At 43.9% G+C, this 14,159-nt stretch overlaps 1 protein-coding gene across 1 annotated transcript in view; it reads left to right on the top strand.

Annotated features, from left to right (window-relative positions):
* LOC124010734 (protein unc-80 homolog) overlaps positions 1-14,159 on the top strand; it is an 80,292-nt gene that overhangs the window by 27,327 nt on the left and 38,806 nt on the right. Inside the window, 9 exon segments of the mRNA XM_046323378.1 lie at positions 880-1,083; positions 1,529-1,587; positions 3,848-4,045; positions 5,529-5,636; positions 6,401-6,539; positions 7,054-7,235; positions 7,446-7,577; positions 9,710-9,896; positions 10,298-10,429. Of these exon segments, the coding sequence (XP_046179334.1) occupies positions 880-1,083; positions 1,529-1,587; positions 3,848-4,045; positions 5,529-5,636; positions 6,401-6,539; positions 7,054-7,235; positions 7,446-7,577; positions 9,710-9,896; positions 10,298-10,429 (1,341 nt within the window).

Raw genomic sequence — 14,159 nt, 5'->3', positions numbered from 1 at the left:
TATGGGAAGTATGGGACTTCATAAACCCAGTGTATAGGACTTCATAAACCCAGTGTATGGGAAGTATGGGACTTCATAAACCCAGTGTATGGGAAGTATAGGACTTCATAAACCCAGTGTATGGGAAGTATGGGACTTCATAAACCCAGTGTATGGGAAGTATGGGACTTCATAAACCCAGTGTATGGGAAGTATGGGACTTCATAAACCCAGTGTATAGGACTTCATAAACCCAGTGTATGGGAAGTATGGGACTTCATAAACCCAGTGTATGGGAAGTATGGGACTTCATAAACCCAGTGTATGGGAAGTATAGGACTTCATAAACCCAGTGTATGGGAAATATGGGACTTCATAAACCCAGTGTATAGGACTTCATAAACCCAGTGTATGGGAAGTATGGGACTTCATAAACCCAGTGTATAGGACTTCATAAACCCAGTGTATGGGAAGTATGGGACTTCATAAACCCAGTGTATGGGAAGTATGGGACTTCATAAACCCAGTGTATGGGAAGTATGGGACTTCATAAACCCAGTGTATAGGACTTCATAAACCCAGTGTATGGGAAGTATAGGACTTCATAAACCCAGTGTATGGGAAGTATAGGACTTCATAAACCCAGTGTATGGGAAGTATGGGACTTCATAAACCCAGTGTGTGGGAAGTATAGGACTTCATAAACCCAGTGTATGGGAAGTATAGGACTTCATAAACCCAGTGTATAGGACTTCATAAACCCAGTGTATGGGAAGTATAGGACTTCATAAACCCAGTGTATGGGAAGTATAGGACTTCATAAACCCAGTGTATGGGAAGTATGGGACTTCATAAATCCAGTGAGATTGCAGACTAACCTTTTGAATTCTGCCCGTCCAGCTCCCATCAGGAAGAGTCGTGCCGGGGGCTCTCGCCTGCTGCAGATCAAGGGGGCCAGGAGTTTCAGGGTGAAGAAGGGGGGCTCTCTGTCCTCCATCCGCCGGGCCGGAAGCCTGAAGAGCACCAAGATGTCCCGCCAAGACTCAGAGTCAGAGAACGAGGAGGGACTGCTGTCCCAGAGCAGGGACACTGTCACTGACATAGGTAACGACACACTAACCACTGATCTCAGAATCCCAACCCCATATCCCAACCTTGACCATTAGGTGGGTGAATAAGATCTGATCTGGTGACAACTTCCATACATAGATCTAAACTAATAGATCATCTGAACTATTCTAATCACAGATGTAGGCACCATAAATCCGATAAAGTGCACTACATTTGGCCAGAGATCTATGGAGCCCGATTTGCCTACTACTCAGTCATAGTAGTCACCTGTCATTCAACCACTCTGTATCAACATGTGATGTATAGCATTCATTGTCATCTGTCCCCTTTGAGTAGTTAACGCAATGACGAATGTGAGAGATGCAACATAACAGATTTCCACGAGGAGAGTCAATGAAGTAAACTGATACAGTATTGCTGTGTGTTGTGACATGACAGGAAGTCATGGAGCACCAGTGAACCCAGTATTGAGCCGGAGGGTTCAGGAGGCATGGCGGAGCAGAGGACAACTACCACCGTAACATGTCCTGGCTACATGTAAGTGCTGTGTGTGTGCATGTATGTGCATACTTTTACGTGCGTACCTACGTGCGTGCATTCAACTTAGCATACTTGTTTATGACCTGTACAGTGCATTCACCTGCATACACACGCTATAAAGCTAGCACATTGTCCTCATCAAGCCCATTCACCTGTATACACACGCTATAAAGCTAGCACATTGTCCTCATCAAGCCCATTCACCTGTATACACACGCTATAAAGCTAGCACATTGCCCTCATCAAGCCCATTCATCCTGTATACACACGCTATAAAGCTAGCACATTGCCCTCATCAAGCCCATTCACCTGTATACACATGCTATAAAGCTAGCACATTGTCCTCATCAAGCCCATTCACCTGTATACACATGCTATAAAGCTAGCACATTCCCCTCATCAAGCCCATTCACCTGTATACACATGCTATTAAGCTAGCACATTGCCCTCATCAAGCCCATTCACCTGTATACACATGCTATAAAGCTAGCACATTGCCCTCATCAAGCCCATTCATCCTGTATACACACGCTATAAAGCTAGCACATTGCCCTCATCAAGCCCATTCACCTGTATACACATGCTATAAAGCTAGCACATTGCCCTCATCAAGCCCATTCACCTGTATACACATGCTATAAAGCTAGCACATTCCCCTCATCAAGCCCATTCACCTGTATACACATGCTATAAACCTAGCACATTGCCCTCATCAAGCCCATTCACCTGCATACACACGCTATAAAGCTAGCACATTGTCCTCATCAAGCCCATTCACCTGTATACACATGCTATAAAGCTAGCACATTGTCCTCATCAAGCCCATTCACCTGTATACACATGCTATAAAGCTAGCACATTGTCCTCATCAAGCCCATTCACCAGTATACATGTAACCGATGTGAAATGGCTAGCTAGTTAGCGGTGGGGCGCGCTAATATCGTTTCAATTGGTGACGTCACTCGCTCTGAGACCTTGAAGTAGCGGTTCCCCTTGCTCTGCAAGGGCCGCAGCTTTTGTGGAGCGATGGGTAACAATGCTTTGTGGATGTCAGTTGTTGATGTGTGCAGCGGGTCCCTGGTTCGAGCCCAGGTAGGGGCGAGGAGAGGGACGGAAGCTATACTGTTACATACACATGCTATAAAGCTAGTACATTGCCCTCATCAAGCCCATTCACCTGACCACACATGCTATAAAGCAAGCACATTGCCCTCATCAAGCCCATTCACCTGACCACACATGCTATAAAGCTAGCACATTCCCCTCATCAATCCTATGCAGCTGACCACACATGCAATAAAGCTAGCAGATTGTCCTCATCAACCCCATTCACCTGACCACACATGCTATAAAGCTAGCACATTCCCCTCATCAATCCCATGCAGCTGACCACACATGCAATAAAGCTAGCAGATTGTCCTCATCAACCCCATTCACCTGACCACACATGCTATAAAGCTAGCACATTCCCCTCATCAATCCCATGCAGCTGACCACACATGCAATAAAGCTAGCAGATTGTCCTCATCAACCCCATTCACCTGACCACACACGCTATAAAGCTAGCACATTGCCCTCATCAAGCCCATTCACCTGACCACACATGCTATAAAGCTAGCACATTGCCCTCATCAATCCCATTCACCTGACCACACATGCTATAAAGCTAGCACATTTCCCTCATCAATCCCATTCACCTGACCACACATGCTATAAAGCTAGCACATTGCCCTCATCAAGCCCATTCACCTGTATACACATGCTATAAAGCTAGCACATTGCCCTCATCAAGCCCATTCACCTGTATACACACGCTATAAAGCTAGCACATTGCCCTCATCAAGCCCATTCACCTGTATACACACGCTATAAAGCTAGCACATTGTCCTCATCAAGCCCATTCACCTGCATACACACACTATAAAGCTAGCACATTGCCCTCATCAAGCCCATTCACCTGCATACACACGCTATAAAGCTAGCACATTGTCCTCATCAAGCCCATTCACCTGCATACACACGCTATAAAGCTAGCACATTGTCCTCATCAAGCCCATTCACCTGCATACACACGCTATAAAGCTAGCACATTGTCCTCATCAAGCCCATTCCCCTGTATACACATACTATAAAGCTAGCACATTGCCCTCATCAAGCCCATTCACCTGTATACACATGCTATAAAGCTAGCACATTGTCCTCATCAACCCCATTCATCCTGTATAACTGTTGTTCCCTCTGTTGTCTTCCTCTGTAGATCATGATTCTGCTGTGCAACCAGCAGAGTTTCATCTGTACCCACGTGGAGTTCTGCCACCCACGCTGCTACCAGCACCACAGCCGCTCCTGTGCCCGCCTGGTGCGTGCCATCAAGCTGCTCTACGGGGAGACAGTGGACAGCCTGAGAGAAGACAGTGCAGGGAACATCAGTAGCCGGTCCAAGAAAAACAAGGAGGTGGGCGCAGAGAGGAGTGGACTGAAATGTATTGAAGTGATGTGATATGGAGTGGTGTGAATTTAAATGTATTGAAGTGATGTGATGTGGTGTGAATTTAAATGTATTGAAGTGATGTGGAGTGGTGTGAATTTAAATGTATTGAAGTGATGTGGAGTGGTGTGAATTTAAATGTATTGAAGTGATGTGATGTGATGTGAATTTAAATGTATTGAAGTGATGTGATATGGAGTGGTGTGAATTTAAATGTATTGAAGTGATGTGATATGGAGTGGTGTGAATTTAAAATTGAAGTGATGATATGGAGTGGTGTGAATTTAAATGTATTGAGTGATGGAGTGGTGTGAATTTAAATGTATTGGAGTGATGTGATATGGAGTGGTGTGAATTTACATGTATTGACGTGATGTGGAGTGGTGTGAATTTAAATGTATTGATGTGATGTGGAGTGGTGTGAATTTAAATATATTCGAGTGATGTGATGTGGAGTGGTGTGAATTTAAATGTATTGATGTGATGTGGAGTGGTGTGAATTTAAATGTATTGGAGTGATGTGATATGGAGTGGTGTGAATTTAAATGTATTGATGTGATGTGATATGGAGTGGTGTGAATTTAAATGTATTGGAGTGATGTGGTGTGAATTTAAATGTATTGAAGTGATGTGGAGTGGTGTGAATTTAAATGTATTGAAGTGATGTGATGTGATGTGAATTTAAATGTATTGGAGTGATGTGATGTGGAGTGGTGTGAATTTAAATGTATTGGAGTGATGTGATATGGAGTGGTGTGAATTTAAATATATTGAAGTGATGTGGAGTGGTGTGAATTTAAATGTATTGAAGTGATGTGGAGTGGTGTGAATTTAAATGTATAGGAGTGATGTGATATGGAGTGGTGTGAATTTAAATGTATTGATGTGATGTGATATGGAGTGGTGTGAATTTAAATGTATTGATGTGATGTGATATGGAGTGGTGTGAATTTAAATGTATTGGAGTGATGTGATATGGAGTGGTGTGAATTTAAATGTATTGATGTGATGTGATATGGAGTGGTGTGAATTTAAATGTATTGAAGTGATGTAAGGTTGGCATGTTTCTTTTTTTATTTAACCTATATCTAACTAGGCAAGTCAGTTAGGAACACATTCTTATTTACAATGATGGCCTACCAGAAAGCAAAAGGCCTCCTGCGGGGACGAGGGCCTGGGATTAAAAATACTAATAAAATATAGGTCAAAACACACATCACGACAAGAGAGACACCACAACACTACATAGAGAGACCTACAAGACATTAGCATGGCAGCAACACATGACAACACAGCATGGTAGCAACACAACATGACAAGACAACAACATGGTAGCAACATAACATGGCAGCAGCACATGTATTGAAGTGATGTAATGTGGAGTGGTTTGATGATACTGTAACTGAAGTGACTTGTATTTTCCAATGTCTTCCTCTCTTTGTGTCTGCAGTGGTCAGACAAGTCAAGTCTGAGGACCCCGTCCATGAAGAGACGCCCCAAAGACTCCAACACCGAGGGCAAGAAGGACACGGGCATGCTCAAGTACATCCGCAACCAGGTGCCCACCTACAGCCCTCATGCCAACACATGCCCTGGTCGCCATAGCATGTGCCAGAGCGTCTGTCTGTCCATCCGTCTGTCTGGTAGTCTGTCTATCCGTCAGCCTGTGTGTGTCTCTGTTCGTCAGCCTGTCTGTCTGTCCGTCAGCTTGTCTGTCTGTCTGTCTGTCTGTCTGTCTGTCTGTCTGTCTGTCTGTCTGTCTGTCTGTCTGTCTGTCTGTCTGTCTGTCTGTCTGTCCGTCCGTCCGTCCGTGTCCGTCTGTCTCTATGGTAGTCTGTCTGTCTATCCGTTAGCCTGTATGTCTGTCTGTCCGTCCATCTGTCTGAAGCAGTGTGTCAACAGATGCCATCTGTGTCGCCACATGCTTGTTTATCTAGAGCAAGATGCCAACCTCATGCCAAGATGTCCTCACCCCACGCCCACACGCTTCTACCCACTCAAATACATAATCTCTAATTCTACTACTGAAGTAGCATGCTAACTCGCTACAGCCCTCTCAGCCAACTCAAGTATATTGCAGCACCATGCAATACCATACTAATACAAGCTATAGGCCTACAGCAGCAATGGTATATCTACTAGCATGCTAATGCTAACGCTGGCTGTCTGTGGTCTATGGCCTTTCCCTTCAAGTGATGAGCCTGTCCCTGGCCCTTCTGTCCCTAGCATGCTATACAAGCTATATGGCCACACTAGCAATGCTATCAGATCTCCACTAGCATGCTAATGCTAACCCTTGCTTGCTGTGGCCTCTCCCCTCAGGTGATGAGCCTGTCCCCAGCTCCTCTGTCACTGCTGATCAAGGCGGCGCCCATCCTGACAGAGGACATGTACGCAGACGTCCAGCCTGCAGCCTGGGAGCTCCTGCTGAGTGTGGACGAGCATATGGCTGCCGCTGCAGGTGACTACAGAGAACTATGGGTGACTGTCATGGATAGCAGGGTTTCTATTTGAACAATTTCTCTTTTAATGTCAGTAACTAGAGTTATTCCAAGCCTATTCTGGGCTCCACTCCAAACTCTGAATCTGTGCTCACTGCTTTGCCTCCAGTCTAAAGATAAATGGAAGAGTTTAAAATGTAGTATATATTTTTTTGTCACCACATCTTTCTGTCTCTACTCTTTTTCTCTCTCTGTCTCTCGCTCTCTCTCTTTGTCTCTCTCTTTTTTTCCCTCTCTTTTTTCTCTCTCGCTCTGTCTCTCTCTCTCTCTCTCGCTCTGTATCTCTCTCTCTCGCTCTCTCTCTCGCTTGTCTCTCTCTCTTGTCTCTCTCTCTCGCTCTGTCTCTCTCTCTCTCTCTCTCTCTCTCTCTCTCTTTCTCTCTCACGCTGTATCTCTGTCCATCCCCACTTTCTCTGTCACCCCGCTTCACTTTACCTCTCTCTCTCTAACCCCCGTCCTCTCACCACTCCCCAGCTGCCATGTTCTTGCTGTGTGCGGTGAAGGTGCCTGACTCGGTGACAGAGATGATGATGGCTGAGTTCCAGCACGCTGAGGCGAGCCAGCGCATCAACTCGGTGTTCAAGTTCTACACGCTGTGGCGCTTCCGCTACCAGGTGTGGCCGCGCATGGAGGAGGGTGCCCAGCAGATCTTCAAGGTGCAGTAGAACTGTAGCCTCTACTAAAACAACTGTTAGTCAAAATGAGGAGTTGACAACGGGTATCCCCCAAGGTTCTATTCTGAGTCCTGTGGCTTTTCATTATTTACATAAATGATCTTGAGTCTAAAGTGTAGGCCTCTTGTTAAGTCTCTTGCTTTGTTGAATTATTTTCTCATGAACTAATCTACATAATTCTCTATATTTTAGATCCCTCCGCCCAGCATCAACTTCACCCTGCCCTCACCTATCCTGGGCATGCCCTGTGTGCCCATGTTTGACCCGCCCTGGGTACCCTCCAACACTGGCAGCGTCCAAGACCCAATCAACGAGGACAACTCTGTAAGTCCCGCCCCTGCTGCCTGGATTACTGTCCAATCAGCAGATACTTACAGAATTTACAATGAGCCTAGTGGTTGACAAATGTTTACTATAAACCAAAGTACACATTTGTCTTGACATTTTAAGTCTATTGTGGTGTACGTTATTGGTGCATGTATATTGAATTACATGGACATAGCACTGTTAATTGAATTGGGTTGTGGAGTTTCGTCTTTTTTACTAACCTTACTAATGCTACAACGGACCCATTATGCTACAACTGTTATGGTAACACTTGGTACTGTTATCCCAATGTATTTATTCCTTGTGTTCGCTATGGCACCAGGAAATAAGCTTTAGAGGACTGATAAACAGTACATTATTATGCTACTAAATTGATAGTCGGCCATGACACTTTTTTGGGGGTTAATTTCTTTGTGTTGCTATGCTTTTTTTTGTTGTCTAGCATGAAAACCAAAAAAACGATGTATTCAGATCACTTGTCATTCAATACTAGATCAGCTCAAGACTGGTCATTGTACTGTCTGAGTACAATAGTCCTGTCTGTTATTTATCAATCTATCAATTGTCTTTGTTTTTAGTTCCCCACATTTATTCAATCAATCTATTCCATAGTAAGTTGTAATTTATGTACGGATGCTTGTTTGGGTGCATCATGGGAAACTGAGTTCATCTTTTGATGACTGAATGAGATAAAATTCAAAGAGATGTCTGTCTATTTCCAGCGGGCAAAAGTTTGGCACATGGGGTCTTAATAATGTCATGTTCTCGTTGTAAATTGGTTTTCTGGTTGAGAAGACATCATATAACCAGATTACAACCAACTGATCTCTGTTACAAGCAGGTAAAAACGTATTTTTCATGACGTAATGAATGCGTCATTGGAAAGACGTTATATTTTGATTGTTATCTGGTCAGATAAGTTCAACACAATGTCCATTATACAACCAGTATACAACCGGACCATGCATGACGTCATTAAAAGACGTCATAACGACGTCATTGCAACCAGTTTTGCCTGCTGGGTTGTCTGACTCCCCACAAACATTAAGACCTAGGGGGAGGTGCTATACTAGGGGGCCTCGTACGGGCCATTCTGGATACATGCATCTTATACAAGCCACTCCACGTTTTCTGTACTGTAATGCTCGGGCTTCTTTTGGGAAAGCTGCATGCATTGGTCATTTTGCATGTATATACTATGCATGGCCAATGACGGCCATTTTGTAATTGTTCAAACGTCAACATTTTCACGTCACTCTATCAAACATCCGCTGTGATATCTCTGTTGGTGCCGGTTAGAATGCTCAAATGAGCTGTTGCACTGGATATACTCTCCTGATGGATTTGCATGTAGTAAGTTTTACTGACAGCTATTTCCAATGGTAAATAATTGATCCCTGTGCATGGTGGAGTTGATCTAGGGTTGCAAAATGTAGTTAACTTTCCCCAAATCCCCAGGATTCCGCGTTTATCCTCATGATTCCGGAAATGTACAATTTGGGAAAGTAATAATGTTTCCAGTCTTATCAGGAGAATATAACGGCATGTGTCATCCATATATAACTGTCGGGAAGAGACAGATAGTTTACATTACCAAATGTTCACCAGATGCCAGTATTGTAATTGTACTATAAACAGGACCCCCCTGAGAATGAGCCTATCCCACAGTCCCCCTCCCTGAGCCTCTGTTTCTCTGTTTGTCCTTTCACACACACACACACACACACACACACACACACACACACACACACACACACACACACACACACACACACACACACACACACACACACACACACACACACACACACACACACACACACACACACACACACACACACACACACACACACACACATCCTCCCCCACGTCCACCCTCCACACACACCCACACCCTTTTCCACACTTACACACACACACACACACACACACACACACACACACACACACACACACACACACACACACACACACACACACACACACACACACACACACACACACACACACACACACACACACACACACACACACACACACACACACACATCCTCCCCCACGTCCACCCTCCACACACACCCACACCCTTTCCAACACTTATATACACACACACACACCACCTCTCACAGAAATCTTTCTCGGCGCGGGCCGTGTCGCGCTCCCACCAGCGTGCAGAGCATATCCTGAAAAACCTGCAGCAGGAGGAGGAGAAGCGGCGTCTTGGGCGCGAGGCCAGCATCATCACAGCCATCCCCGTGGCCCAAGAGGCCTGCTACGAACCCACCTGCAGCCCCCCGCCCGAGCAGGAGGAGGAAGGTGGGTGGGTGGGTGGGACAGCCGTGGAGTACTGGAGACATCACTCTTTCTTCATTTTCTAAATATTTGTTATTGATTTGAGGTGTTAATTCAAGTGATACAGCTCCCGTCCCATTCAGGAAACCACTGATTCTGACCTAATTTGGAGAAGCACTAACTTAACTGAACATCTAACAATAAACCTAGAACCTATCTATTTAGGTTTTCTGAGTGCTTCAGCCCTCTTTAAAAATAACAAAAACAACAAGCTTATACTGTTGCCCACACACCAGATAACAACCCTACCTTCGAGTCCACAACTACAGTGCTTAGTTGTAAAACACCTTGAATAATGCAGTCAGTCAGCCAGCAACTGGTAATTTCATGTTGTGACTGACTCTGAAGCCTCTCCTCCCCGCCAGCAGAAGAAGAGGTCAATCTGGCGTCTCGCCGCATGTCCGTCACTCCGTCCTGCACCTCCAGTAACTCTCACAGGAACTACTCCTTCCGCCGCGGCTCCGTGTGGTCAGTCCGCTCCGTGGTCAGCGCCGAGGGTAAGACTGTGTTACCGTGGCAACCACACACCTGCCCACTCACTTGTAGGGGTCATGTTCCAGTATCCATATTAGGATCCCACATAGAATGCTTGGCTAGTACATGGCTTCATTCTAAGTGGCATGCTAGTATAGGTGTCAGAATGGTGTTTTGAATGCTGGTCAGATTCAAGTCACATGGGGAGGAATAGGAAAGCAAATCCTCACCTGATAATATCTGATAAAAGCACCATGATAAAATCATGCCTTGGCACAGAGCTTGTACATATGGTAACCTTCCTAACTACAGTAGAACACCGTCCTAACTACAGCAGAACACCTTCCTAACTACAGTATAACACCTTCCTAACTACAGTATAACACCTTCCTAACTACAGCAGAACACCTTCCTAACTACAGCAGAACACCTTCCTAACTACAGCAGAACACCTTCCTAACTACAGCAGAACACCTTCCTAACTACAGTATAACACCTTCCTAACTACAGCAGAACACCTTCCTAACTACAGCAGAACACCTTCCTAACTACAGTATAACACCTTCCTAACTACAGCAGAACACCTTCCTAACTACAGCAGAACACCTTCCTAACTACAGTATAACACCTTCCTAACTACAGCAGAACACCTTCCTAACTACAGCAGAACACCTTCCTAACTACAGTATAACACCTTCCTAACTACAGCAGAACACCTTCCTAACTACAGTATAACACCTTCCTAACTACAGTATAACACCTTCCTAACTACAGCAGAACACCTTCCTAACTACAGTATAACACCTTCCTAACTACAGTATAACACCTTCCTAACTACAGCAGAACACCTTCCTAACTACAGTATAACACCTTCTTCCTAACTACAGCAGTATAACACCTTCCTAACTACAGCAGAACACCTTCCTAACTACAGTATAACACCTTCCTAACTACAGCAGAACACCTTCCTAACTACAGCAGAACACCTTCCTAACTACAGTATAACACCTTCCTAACTACAGCAGAACACCTTCCTAACTACAGCAGAACACCTTCCTAACTACAGTATAACACCTTCCTAACTACAGTATAACACCTTCCTAACTACAGCAGAACACCTTCCTAACTACAGCAGAACACCTTCCTAACTACAGTATAACACCTTCCTAACTACAGTAGAACACCTTCCTAACTACAGTAGAACACCTTCCTAACTACAGTATAACACCTTCCTAACTACAGTATAACACCTTCCTAACTACAGCAGAACACCTTCCTAACTACAGCAGAACACCTTCCTAACTACAGTATAACACCTTCCTAACTACAGAACACCTTCCTAAACACCTTCCTAACTACAGTAGAACACCTTCCTAACTACAGTAGAACACCTTCCTAACTACAGCAGAACACCTTCCTAACTACAGTAGAACACCTTCCTAACTACAGTAGAACACCTTCCTAACTACAGTAGAACACCTTTAACTAAGTAGAACACCTTCCTAACTACAGTAGAACACCTTCCTAACTACAGTAGAACACCTTCCTAACTACAGTAGAACACCTTCCTAACTACAGTAGAACACCTACAGCAGAACACCTTCCTAACTACAGTAGAACACCTTCCTAACTACAGTAGAACACCCTCCTAACTACAGTATAACACCTTCCTAACTACAGTATAACACCTTCCTAACTACAGTATAACACCTTCCTAACTACAGCAGAACACCTTCCTAACTACAGTATAACACCTTCCTAACTACAGTATAACACCTTCCTAACTACAGCAGAACACCTTCCTAACTACAGTATAACACCTTCCTAACTACAGTATAACACCTTCCTAACTACAGCAGAACACCTTCCTAACTACAGTATAACACCTTCCTAACTACAGCAGAACACCTTCCTAACTACAGTATAACACCTTCCTAACTACAGTATAACACCTTCCTAACTACAGCAGAACACCTTCCTAACTACAGCAGAACACCTTCCTAACTACAGTATAACACCTTCCTAACTACAGCAGAACACCTTCCTAACTACAGCAGAACACCTTCCTAACTACAGTATAACACCTTCCTAACTACAGCAGAACACCTTCCTAACTACAGCAGAACACCTTCCTAACTACAGTATAACACCTTCCTAACTACAGAACACCTTCCTAACTACAGTATAACACCTTCCTAACTACAGTATAACACCTTCCTAAACAGCAGAACACCTTCCTAACACAGTATAACACCTTCCTAACTACAGTATAACAACTAACTACAGTAGAACACCTTCCTAACTACCTAACTACAGCAGAACACCTTCCTAACTACAGTATAACACCTTCCTAACTACAGTATAACACCTTCCTAACTACAGCAGAACACCTTCCTAACTACAGCAGAACACTAACACCTTCCTAACTACAGTATAACACCTTCCTAACTACAGCAGAACACCTTCCTAACTACAGTATAACACCTTCCTAACTACAGTATAACACCTTCCTAACTACAGTATAACACCTTCCTAACTACAGTATAACACCTTCCTAACAGAACACCTTCCTAACTACAGCAGAACACCTTCCTAACTACAGCAGAACACCTTCCTAACTACAGTATAACACCTTCCTAACTACAGTAGAACACCTTCCTAACTACAGTAGAACACCTTCCTAACTACAGTATAACACCTTCCTAACTACAGTATAACACCTTCCTAACTACAGCAGAACACCTTCCTAACTACAGCAGAACACCTTCCTAACTACAGTATAACACCTTCCTAACTACAGCAGAACAACTAACTACAGTAGAACACCTTCCTAACTACAGTAGAACACCCTCCTAACTACAGTAACACCTTCCTAACTACAGTAGAACACCTTCCTAACTACAGTAGAACACCTTCCTAACACAGTAGAACACCTTCCTAACTACAGTAGAACACCTTCCTAACTACAGTAGAACACCTTCCTAACTACAGTAGAACACCTTCCTAACTACAGTAGAACACCTTCCTAACTACAGTAGAAACACCTTCCTAACTACAGTAGAACACCTTCCTAACTACAGTAGAACACCTTCCTAACTACAGTATAACACCTTCCTAACTACAGTATAACACCTTCCTAACTACAGTATAACACCTTCCTAACTACAGTATAACACCTTCCTAACTACAGCAGAACACCTTCCTAACTACAGTATAACACCTTCCTAACTACAGTATAACACCTTCCTAACTAACAGTATAACACCTTCCTAACAGAACACCTTCCTAACTACAGTATAACACCTTCCTAACTACAGTATAACACCTTCCTAACTACAGAACACCTTCCTAACTACAGTAGAACACCTTCCTAACTACAGCAGAACACCTTCCTAACTACAGTATAACACCTTCCTAACTACAGTATAACACCTTCCTAACTACAGCAGAACACTACAGCAGAACACCTTCCTAACTACAGTATAACACCTTCCTAACTACAGTATAACACCTTCCTAACTACAGTATAACACCTTCCTAACTACAGTAGAACACCTTCCTAACTACAGCAGAACACCTTCCTAACTACAGTAGAACACCTTCCTAACTACAGTATAACACCTTCCTAACTACAGTAGAACACCTTCCTAACTACAGTATAACACCTTCCTAACTAAGTATAACACCTTCCTAACTACAGTAGAACACCTTCCTTACAGCAGAACACCTTCCTAACTACAGTATAACACCTTC

Source organism: Oncorhynchus gorbuscha, linkage group LG23 (genome assembly GCF_021184085.1).
Source record: "Oncorhynchus gorbuscha isolate QuinsamMale2020 ecotype Even-year linkage group LG23, OgorEven_v1.0, whole genome shotgun sequence".
In the NCBI taxonomy this organism is placed as follows: Eukaryota; Metazoa; Chordata; class Actinopteri; order Salmoniformes; family Salmonidae; genus Oncorhynchus; species Oncorhynchus gorbuscha.
The sequence above is the reverse complement of the archived record's forward strand: the minus strand, read 5'-3'. Positions and strand labels throughout refer to the sequence as shown.